Raw genomic sequence first — 11,420 nt, forward strand, 5'->3', positions numbered from 1 at the left:
TTCTCCTAAATCAGAGGACCAAACTTCCAGTGGGACTTAAAGAGCAAAAAGGAGGCAAGATGATTGGGATAGCAGGAGAAAATGAATGATTGTTAAGGAATGAATCAGTTTTTAGACCTGAATTGAGCCTTTTGGATATGAGGATTTTGTCATGGAAGAGATTCTTAAAGGAAGAGGCAGAAATGAGGAAACAGCTGGCAGGAGGCAGTGCCATTGCTGTGCCAGAGATTGCTGGGAGCTGGGCCAGTGGCAGGCAGGGAGGATCAGTGACCAGGGGGCCTGGTGGCTCTGGGCTGAGGGCATCCACAAGGGTTCTTTGGTGATCTGGTTTTTAACTTCCAGAAATTAGGAGAATTTACTCTTTAGGCAAATGACTGAACTTGTCAGCAGCTTTTGTTCTTTCCACATCTCAGAAGCCTCTGTACCCAGCAGGAAGATGACACAAATGTAAGAATTCAGTGCTAATATGGGACTTTTCTTAGGTGTCCCACATGGTGTCAGTTTTGTTTCTGGAGTTGATTATTCATTTAAATTTGGTAGTGTGGCTGTGTTGGAAAAGAATTTCTGCTATTTTGTCTTTTTTTCTGTAGGATTAAGTCATTAAAGTGTGGTTCTTAATTTCAAGTGTACAAACACAGGAGTGCTAGCTGGGGCTTATCTTTGGTGGGTTTTTGTTTATTTGTTGTGGGGTCCACTACAGATGCTATAAATTTGCAGATAAGCATTTCATGGATCTGCTGGCCTCTCAACTGAAATAAGAATGATTGAAGCTTGTGACTACTGTTTCAAAAGGTTTTTTTAACATTTCCATATTTAGAAGGCAAATTTAGTGCATAAATAGAAGTAGAGATGAATCCACACAGATCAGTTCCCCAGGCAGCCCAGGATTTCTTTTCATGTGCTATTTGCTGTGTTGATTGAGTGAATATTTTTCAGTACACACTTTGGGTTTTTCCATGTAAATTGCTCAGATAACAACATAACTCCTATTTTAAGGAATTTTCCTAACTCATGTGTTATTCCTTAGAATTTTCTCAAGTGCCCCCAAGGTTCTTTGGAGGAGCAGAGTTTCTGCTCTGAGCTTGGCTGCTGTGGGTTCTGCTCTGTAGGGTCAGCCTGGGTCTCCTCTCTGGGTCTGGCCCGAGAGCTTCACCCTGGGCCTGCATTTTGCCATTTATCAGCAGCTGAAACAAAGACACAAAGAGGCAGCCACGGTGTCAGTGCTTGCATGAGGCTGAGCAAATGGAACTGGAAACATGACATGACTTCATTGATCTGTTGTCCTTCAGGGAATTCCTGAGCCAGGGATTCATCTTTCACCTTTCCAGGGCATTGCCTGGCTATTGTCTGCACAGCTCTCCCAGCAGGAGGGTGGGACAGAATATTCAGCTCCTACTTGCTGGATTAATTCATTTATCACAAATAAATAATCTTACGTGTCTCCCTCCAGAACAAATGTTGGAATTAATCACATAGTGAGGCTTTGAAAGAATAATCTAATCAGTTTAAAGTGCAGATGATTTAATGAAATGTTTCAGCACGGCACACTTTTGGGAGAAAGGGTTTCTAAAATATCCAGTGGGTTTATGACAAACTATTTCTATTTTTGGCTTGGATTTTAGTTGATGTATTGTGGGATTTTTTAGCTTTTTTTTTTCAACCCTTAATTCTGCTTGAGTACCAAAGGTTGTTGGCACCACAGGAAGGCCCATCAGGATTGGTTTCTATCCTCATAACTTGAGTGGAGCTGAAGGGACAGAAGCTGCAGGTCGGGGGAATGGCCTGTTCTAGGAAATGAAAGTGCAGATGCCATAAAAGAATGGCTCTGTTTCCTGTGACATGCACCATTTAATCAGGGAAAAACATCAGGGCGTCTTTCAGAAGCAAAACCCGTCCAAAGTACAGGTTTAGATTGGCATATTTGTCTAAGAACTGTCAGTCTTGTGGTGATATTTCTGGGAAATCCTCCTCCCTCAGAGGGAAGCCACTGTTAAATGTGCTTTGCCAGCACTGATCTGCCAGGGAATGAATCAGAAGAGAAGAAAAAAAGTTGGTACAGTCAGGCTGGGAGAACCTGTGGAAGGAAAACAAATGTGCTCAAGGCCAGCAAGTAACTGGTTCTCATCTCCCATTGGGAATCAGGCACTTGCCAGCTTCTGGTCCATTGCACTGACTTGGTGTAGTTCCAAAACTGCAGCTGATAACCTGAAATACTCTAAAATAAATGACTGTGCTGAATGTTAAGACTTAAATTTTGCAGTATCCAGGCAGCTAAAATGCATCTGACAGTATGTTCATGTACTCAGGGTACAGCTAAATCACAGCTGGTTTGGTCTCATCTACAAAAATTCTCAGATCTCCAGACTCCATTGCTCAGTGGCATCTTCATCACCTGACAGACATCACCAGCCATCAGCTGATTCAAATGGTCATTTTTAATTGAGGCTGTTTAGAAAATGTAAGAAAGGATTTATTCTAATTTAAATTCATCTGACTAGTGGTGAGAAGAAATTATTCAGGGGTGCCAGGAGCGATTCAGTCTTGTGGGGCTCCCTGTAACACTTTGTGGGTCTCTCTTGTGCTCTCCAGGCTGCTTTCCTCTGAGTGTTGGGGGTTCTGTGGCTCTGGCTGTGTGGGGGTTTCCAAGGGGCTTTTCTGCAGCCACGGGTGCCTGTCAGCAAGCTCAGAAAGGCTCAGCCTGCAGCGGGGGTGGTCCAGTCTCTCTCCAGGACAGCAGGAGAGGTTGCTTGGCAAGGAACAATGGTCCAAAGGTGATCAACACCTACTACACAGGCAATTTCTCTTATCAGATCTCAACTGACTTGTGAAAGTAGTAGAGGGACCTGCCTAGTCTGAGGATAGAGGAGGGAGCCTGTGCTGAGTCTGTTAGAACCATTTGGGGTTTGATTTGTTGTCCCATTTGCTGTGCTGTGCCCCAGAGCTCTCAAACGGCCTCTAAACTGTTTCCAGTTGATCCAGAGTACAGTCTAAAAGAACTGAAACAAAAGCCCCGGATCAATAAACCTTGTTGATGGCTGCTTTGGGCTGAGAGGGCGTGGACAGTGAATTGTGTTCATCTCACCTTTGATGGTTTGCCACAATAGCAGTCTCCAGTGCACAGGGGAATGTTCCAGCTTTGTTGGACTTCAGTGTGACCAGGATGAGCTGACTTTGTTAACCTGAGCTACTAAGCAGTGACTAAAATAATCAGAGTAAATCACTGTAACTAATAACACACAGGGAATGGATATAGAAACTGATGTTAGCAGGGATGAAAATGCTTGGTGAGGTATTTTGATACCATAAAAGTGAAACACACAGTTCTAATGCTAGAAAAAGAAAGAGCCTTCTTAGCCAAATGATGCTAATGAAAGCAAAGGGCAGAGTGCTGCTGCCAGTGCCCAGGTAAGGCAGAGCCCCAGCAGAGGCAGGGGGAGGAGGGGCTGTGTGGGCTCCTTGCCCTTGGCTGCCACTGGAGCTGCTGATTGCTTGCTGGCTGCTGTAACTCCTCAAGGGGCTCTGTCAGGTGTCCCCCACCTGGCCTGGGAACACAGGCTGGTCATGCCTCTGCTGTTCCAAAGGTTTGTAAAAGTCTGCAGAGAACAACATCAGGGGCTTGGCTGGCCACAGCTCAGGCAGTGCCACCACCTTTAAAAAGGCTTGTGGGGAACACTGGGGAGCAAAAGTGGCTTTGTCACAGGAGTAACAGGGCAAACACACACCAGCAGATGGGTTAAGTCACATAAACATTCAGTCAGGATTGACTGAATAGTTTGAGTCCTTTGAGGAGAAAGATTCTTAAGGTGTTTTTGGGAGCAGGGAAGGTTTCAAGAATGACACACCTACATGTTTGCCATGGCCTTAAGCTAAGCTGCCACATACAGCTCCTGTTGTGTAATTAGTGTTATCCAGAACTACTGCTGCATTAAATAATAAATTAAAATATAACAGATCAGACACTTGGCTTGACTTTAGTGTTTTGATGGGTACAGTTGTTTCAAAGCCAGCTATTGAATTGTTTTTCCAATTTTTTTTAATGGCTGTTTCCTAAACTGCTTCCTGTGTTTCCCTTCAGGTGTCCGAGCGCCTGAACCAGCCCGGGGTGGCCATAGGGCTGGCCTGGACGCCCCTGGGAGGGGAGATCATGTTTGTGGAAGCCAGCAGGATGGAAGGGGAGGGCCAGCTGACGCTGACCGGGCAGCTGGGGGACGTCATGAAGGAGTCGGCTCACCTGGCCATCAGCTGGCTGCGCAGCAACGCCAAGAGATACCAGCTGACCAACGGTGAGGGCAGGGACCTGCTGGTGCCCCCTGCCGCGTCACCTGGGCTGTGCACACGTACAGAGAAAGGGTTTCGGCCAGCAGTGCTACCCTGGGGATGAGAGCAGCCCCAGAGTGCATTTGTGTTGTTCTTTCCCAGCTGCTGCCAAGCCAAGGTGGCTGTGGCCTGGCAGAACATGAGTTGTGTCTCCCTGCCCCAGCCTGGAAGGTTGTGGGCAGCCTCAGTGCCAAGGTGCTTTCCTTGGTTGTGGCAGACACTGCCTCTGACTCATTTTTACACTCAAGCTTTCCAGCAGTATTGTCATGATGGAGACAGATATGGAAGTCTGTAGCTTTTCTCTGACACGGTTCTGTTAAAAGGTATTTTAGTCTAAGTTTTAGTATTTTGAGAGTGTTGGGTTTGTATGGCAGCTGTGGAACTGCAGTGCAATAGGACAAGAACATTTTAACTATTTTTTTGTCTGAACCTCCCAGGACTTGTAGAAATGTGCTTTCTAGATTGATCATCTGCTGATCAGGCAAATAATTCACCAGTATCTTCTACTATTTGTGTAAGTTTAGATAGGTTAAAAACCAAAATGTAATTAATGTATGAAATGCTGCAGGGATTACCTGTGTCCTCTCTGGTTTACACTCCATGTACTCCATTCCAGGTGAAAGGACATAAATAAGAGTTCCACTTGATTATAATTGTGAGTTTCTGTGAAGTGTTCTCTGAACATTGACGTTGATGGTTTGGGACATAAAAATTCTATGTGGAAATTCCTTGGTTTCCACATTAATCCCTACTCTTCGTTTCCCAATGCATGCAAATGCCAAGCTTATTGGTTATCATGTTACAGTTTTTTCTGGGAATCTGGGTGTAGGAAAGCTCATTGGGATTTCTTTGTTGTTTTTTCCTAGGGCCTCTGCAATATTGTGTTGTTTTTTTCAGCCTACTGTTAGTAAATAGTGCCAAGGCTTTTAGTTCTTGGTGGGCTTTTAGAATAAAGACCAGGAACAAAATGGGTTTAGATTTTTAACATGCAAACCATTCTTTTTTTCCTTAAGCTTCTGGAAGTTTTGATCTCCTTGACAACACTGACATCCATCTGCACTTCCCAGCTGGAGCTGTCACAAAAGATGGACCATCTGCTGGTGTTACCATAGTAACCTGCCTTGCTTCACTCTTCAGTGGGCGGCTGGTGTGCTCAGATGTAGCCATGACAGGAGAAATTACACTAAGAGGCCTTGTTCTTCCAGTAAGCATCATTGGAGAGTTGTATTAATGCTCCCTATTTTGGATATAAAATCTGTTTATAGCCACTCAGAAAAGCGTGGATCCACAGCCTTGCTGGATCATTCCTTAGCAGCAATGTGGTCTCTGCTGGTGCAGTTGGAGGAGGCCAGGCTGCTGCAGGACTGCCCCACTCCTCTGCTTTGCCTCTCAAGCTAAAGCCAGCCTTGATGTGGCTTTTTGGGAAAATACATTCAATGTCTACTTAGAAAGGAAACCTCAAAGTCTTAAAATGCAAGGTGGCTCTGAGTCTGCACTGCAGTTTCTAAATGTGCTTCCTCAGACTGTTGGTTCTGGTGTCTTTGAAAAGTTGTGACTTAAAGCTCTCACAGTAACTGCATACAGGTTACTCCTGAATCCATGGAGCTACTTTTAGGTTTCTCTTAAACGTTGATCCTTGGCTGTAGCTCAGCCAGATGGGGTTTCCATAAAGCTTTGTCTAAGCATGAAGGCAGAGAAGGCGTTCAGACAAACAGTTTAGTTCAAAGTGTCAGTGGGGCCTGGCACGGGGGCTGAAGCCAATATGGGAGTTATCATCTCGTGCCAAATGATGGACAGGAGGAGGATGAAGCTGGAAATCAGGGACAGGATTTTTGTTTCCTGCAGAGGAGACAGAACCAGAGGTGCCATGGCAGGCAGTGGCCTGGGAGGCTGTGGGGGCAGAGTGACAGGACAGGCCCTTGGCCAGGGGTCTGGAGCACCCTGCAGGGACTGGTGGGAGCCGGCTTAGCCCTGCAGTCTGCCTGTCCTGATTGTGCCAGCTGCTAAAGCTGTGTGCAGAGATAAGGGACCTGTAGATATTAACCCACACTTTCCTCCTTCCCCAAGGTAGTCTGGAATCTTGCTGTTCCAGTGCCTGAGTTGCCAGGGCTGTGCCAGGGGCTGCCCTTGCTGCTGAGTGTGCAGCTCTGCCCGGAGCCGTGGGTCACATGAGGATCACGGGTCACCTCTGCCCGTGTCACAGCAGCCAGGCTTTGCCCTTTGTACGGCAGTACAGGCCCTTCCTCTCTCTAAAGCACTGTAAAATTACAAGTTTCTGCTCTAAGATGGTCTGTAGGAATAGAGAGGAGTTTGGGGGAAGAAGCTACAGCTGTAAAAAATCTAATTAAACCCCTGTTTATATCTCATTAGCAACTCAGCCAGGAGGCTCAGTGCCTCTCCACTCCTGAACACGGGTTTGCTTTGCTGAGCATATTTTGTCGTATAGCTCAAGTTATTTTTCATGGGACATTGCTGCCTTAGGACTCTTTTCCCCCTAAATCTAACACTGCCTTTATTTGAAAAATCTTCTGTTCTAATGCAGGTGCAGGATTTCAGTGATATAAAAAAAACAGAGTGAAGGCCATTTTTGTTATAGAAATTCCTGAAAAGCAATGACTTTCCCACTATCGATTCTTTTGTAACTACACTCCTAAATGTATTTTTCTCTGGTTATTAGCTGTTACAGAAAGAATACTGTAGCATATTAACATATTTCCCTCATTAAGCACATGATGAGCTACAACTCTGACTGCATTTTTAATTGCTTTCCTAAATGACTGAGGGAGGCAGAACCTTTCCTCAAAATTTAACTCCTGATGTGATGTTACGATGATCATTTTATTATTAGTTCGTTGTTTTTATACATGTGTCTCTTCTCCTCCTCAGGTTGGGGGAATTAAAGACAAAGTGCTGGCAGCACACCGAGCTGGCCTGAAGAGGATCATCCTTCCCCAGAGGAACGAGAAGGACCTGGAGGAGATCGCGGCGCCCGTGCGGCAGGAGCTGAGCTTCGTGCTGGCCGCCTGCCTGGATGAGGTGCTCAACGCTGCCTTCGACGGCGGCTTCGCGGCCAAGGCCAGCCTGGAGCACCTCAACAGCAAACTGTAGGCAGGCAGCCTGCGCTTGCTTCTCTCTGCAGTCCCATAGTTCTTGATCTCTTTCAGCTACATTTAGGTATCAGGTACCACTATGAGCTAAATGGGTTTGAATGGGGGTGTCAGTGCCATCGAAAGGAAGATGCTGCTGCAGTTACCAACCTGGAACTGCACTTCAGGGGCATTTGCTGCTTTGTATCAGCAAAGCATCTTGAATCTCATTTCCTGATGGATTTGAGCATGAGAAAGAATTCCTTAGCCTGTCTGGCACCTAGGTGTGTACATAGCAGCAGCTGGTCACATCCTTAAAAATGGAATAATGTGCAGTAGGAGGGGGGGTCATAGGTGGGGTTGTTACAAAAAGCAACCGATTTAGTGCAGGTTTACTTATTTACAAAATATCTGTAATAATAATGAATAATAATGTGCTAAGGAGCAGCAGTATCTGGGGAAAATAAGGTTTTTGAAATCTAAAAAAATAAGCTTAAGGCATCCGAAGAGAAGCACTGTGGCCTAATAAATGAAGTTAGGAAGTTCTTTTAGCACTTGGTTCTAGTTTGTTCTATTTTTCAAATGCAGGAAGCAATGCCAGAACTGAAGTGTAGGAACTGTTGTGTAGGAAGGGAGAGAACACATCAGTTCCCATCTGCACAGCTGTCCCTGCAGCAGCAGCAGCAGGGGGGGTGGAGTGTGCATGAGGCCTTAATGAAAAAACCCAGGAATGTTCTGGAGGGGCAGAGTTCATGTCCTTCGTTCCTACCCACTACAAACCCCCTTGGTTCTGGGATGCCGATGCTTGGAGGTTCACCTATGGAAATTAAATCCATTTGAACAATGCCAAGAAAATTCTGAATCTTTGTTCAGTGTGAATAATGTAAGGTCCAAGAAGTCTGGCAGCCTCCCTGTCCTTTGATAGCTTTGTCTCTTATCTCCCCTTGAACCTCAGAGAGGACTGTGCTTCAGTGAGTGTGTGATCCGGGCCCTTGGCATTCTTTATTCCAGGGGCAGCCCCACAAGCAAATCCTGGGTGCTGTTACATCCTTCTCTTGCTCACTGGTTCTGAAACAACCCCCAAAGTGCTTATGAAACACAAGCTGTACCAGTCACAACAGCCTATTCTAGAAGCTGCCTAAAAATCAAAAGTAAAGAGTTTGCTTTGCTTTCATTTTTGTAGATAACAAAGCTGATTTACCTGGAATAGAACAGCACTGATTGAAATCAATTCAGTGGGAATTTCAACACCTATTTTACAAAAGATTTTACAACTTTGACAAAAGACTTAATCTAATAAAATGATAAAAATAAAACCTGCTTCTGTGTCAGTATTTTAAGAGCTGCACTCTTAGTCACTCACAAGGATGTTCTGAGACTACAGATGACAGCCCCAGTCTCAGAACATGTTCTGCCTCATGAGAAATGTGCAGGGAAGAAGTGCAAGGAAACTTTCCCAGGTAAAAACCCCAGCCTGGTAACTCTGTGCTGCTGCTCTGCTTTTGATAAAGCAGTAAGGAAAAATCCTTTACCAAACAGATGGAGAAACAATCCTGCACTGCTCTGCACTGTGAGAGCAATGACATGCTTGGAATTCCAGCACAGTCTGTTTACACATGGACCAAACAAATCTGCATTTTTTAAGATGAGAATAAGGACTACTAAAAAAAAGTTTCCAGCATGGTCAACAGTGAGCTGCTCCCCAGAAAGTTCAAGGATGACTTTCTGTCATCACTCCAGCTCCTAAGTCTTGTTCCCATGGACTCCACCTGAAGGTGAGGGGTTTAATGGCACTCTGAGGATGATGCCAGGCATTCAGTGCCAGCTCTTCCTGTCCCTGCTGCCAGAGCTGAGGAGGTTCTGTTACTGAGCTGAGATTTTTCTGAACCAACATAAGCGTGACCCATTACAGGAGACACTAGAGCCACACTTCGGTGCCCTTTGTTTGGCTTCCACTGAGCACAGTAATCCTGTGCAGCAGTGAGCCAGAGCAGTGCAGAATGAAGGGATGGCAAGAGCCTGGGGAGTATCTGCTTAGGAACAGTTAGACAGAGCAGAGATTCACCTTGTGTCCCTCGGAAAAATACCCCAAAACAGCTGAAGCTTATCAAAAATGAAACAGTGGCAGCTCCTTTCCTCTATCCACACTGTAAACTGCTACAGATAGTAACTATCCCACTGGAACAATTCCTGCTTTAATCACAGCAGCTGGGAAAAGATTCTGGGTAAAACAACAGGACAGGCAGCAATACAAAACCATTCACCTGCTTTAATTTTAAACCACTACTGCAAACAAGAACTAGCAGGAACTGTCACAACAGAATCAAAATATTTACATCCACATTTGTCAAACATTTTAAGGCCTTTTTTCTTCCAAAAGGGCAATGAAAAAACCATGGAGGTAGTGCTAGCAGACAAATGCAAGATCTACTGCATTTCATCTTTTAGAGACAAATTTGAATACTCCTCCCAATACAGCAAAGTAAACCAGCACTTTCTAAAATAAACAGCTAATGTTAAGACAATGCCAGGCTTTAATACACCATTTATTTTAGATAAGGTAGTAAACTGTACAGACTTCTAGTATGGTTTCTTTTTTCATATATAACAGTGTAGTTGACTTACCAGATCCTCACACTCTTTAGGCTTTTAATACTGTTGAGGATCTGGGCCCAAGGGTAATTTCATAATTCCATCCGATGATGGAAATTAAAGGTTTTATACAATTATTTAACACCAAATGGAGCAATACTAATTTACATTACAGTAAGTCAGCATACAGTAGTTGTGCTATAGCTCTTGTCCTCTGTGAAACATGAACAAACCTGTCTGAGCACAGCCTGACCTTCAGCCCACTGTGGCTCAATCAAACCAGTGCAGCTCAGCACAAGGGCTCAGGGGTGACAGTGCTCCTGGGGACACAGCCCCAGCTGAACCCTCCAAGCACAGCAGTGACCAGCCCTGCACAGCCCTGGCCTCTCAGGGGCCACACACATTCCCCACCACGTCCCCTCAGCACAGCCAGGGCTGGGATGGGCTCAGCTCAGCCAGGCAGGCACCAGGGAGGCAAGGAGATAGATGGGGGCTCCTCTAAAAGGAGTATTTAGCCAACTTTCTGTTAAAGACAAACTGAAGGTAAATATAGACAAGCTCAATTAGGCAAGAATAATTACTGAATTTAGGAAACTGCTAACAGTTGGCTGTATATTCAAAAAGAAAAAAATGCTAGATTGCAGGAGTTTTGGAAGCATTTATCTACTGTCACAAGGTACCAGTACATCTTTTAAATTACATCTGTGCACAGTTCAAACAGTCTTAAGTATCAAATTTTCAGAGTGAAACTTTACTACATGAAGCCAACTATTTCTGCAGTATTTTATTAATCCAACCCAATGGATTTTATGTTCCTTACCTGTAGAACTACTTACCTCATCATGCATCAAAAACAGTAAGAACAAGAGTTGTCCTAACAGATCAACTTCTGATAAGAAAGTTAAGACAGTGCACAGTAAATAAACTGTATTTTAATGTGTTACAAAAGTAGTCAACAGCCAGACCAGCTCCCCGACACGGCCGCCACCACTCGCTTTGACAAAGGTTTTCTTCCTGCTGAGGTGGAACAGCTTTCCCTGCTCTTGTCTGGGTCTGTTTTGTAACACAAATCCCATTTACATTCGTGGTTCAGGTTTGCACATACAGGCAGTCTGCATAAAGCCCAGTATCCTTCCAAAGCCTTTAGGGCTGGACAGTCACACCTGGAAGAGATTTATCTGCATTGTCATGTGGATCATGTCACCAAAATGAGATACAAAAGTCAGTTCCAGACAGTTGCTTTAGTAACAACCAAAAGACATGAAGACAAGAAACTGAGCAAGAGCATCAATGTGTCAAACTTTGAGCTAAAGCAAAAAGCAAAAGTTGGCTGTGTTTTTTTTCATTTGCCAGGTAATCTTTTAATGACGAATATAAAAAGACTGAAAACATCTCATTCTGACTGCCTTTTGTTTTTTAGACAAA

At 44.6% G+C, this 11,420-nt stretch overlaps 1 protein-coding gene across 1 annotated transcript in view; it reads left to right on the forward strand.

Annotated features, from left to right (window-relative positions):
• The window catches only part of LONP2 (lon peptidase 2, peroxisomal), a 37,277-nt gene extending 28,558 nt beyond the window's left edge, over nucleotides 1–8,719 (forward strand). Inside the window, 3 exon segments of the mRNA XM_036390189.1 lie at nucleotides 4,076–4,283; nucleotides 5,331–5,521; nucleotides 7,204–8,719. Of these exon segments, the coding sequence (XP_036246082.1) occupies nucleotides 4,076–4,283; nucleotides 5,331–5,521; nucleotides 7,204–7,425 (621 nt within the window). The 3' untranslated portion in view covers nucleotides 7,426–8,719.
• Nucleotides 8,720–11,420: the final 2,701 nt, after the last annotated feature.

The sequence above is a fragment of the Molothrus ater genome, chromosome 12 (genome assembly GCF_012460135.2).
Source record: "Molothrus ater isolate BHLD 08-10-18 breed brown headed cowbird chromosome 12, BPBGC_Mater_1.1, whole genome shotgun sequence".
NCBI classification, from domain to species: domain Eukaryota; kingdom Metazoa; phylum Chordata; class Aves; order Passeriformes; family Icteridae; genus Molothrus; species Molothrus ater.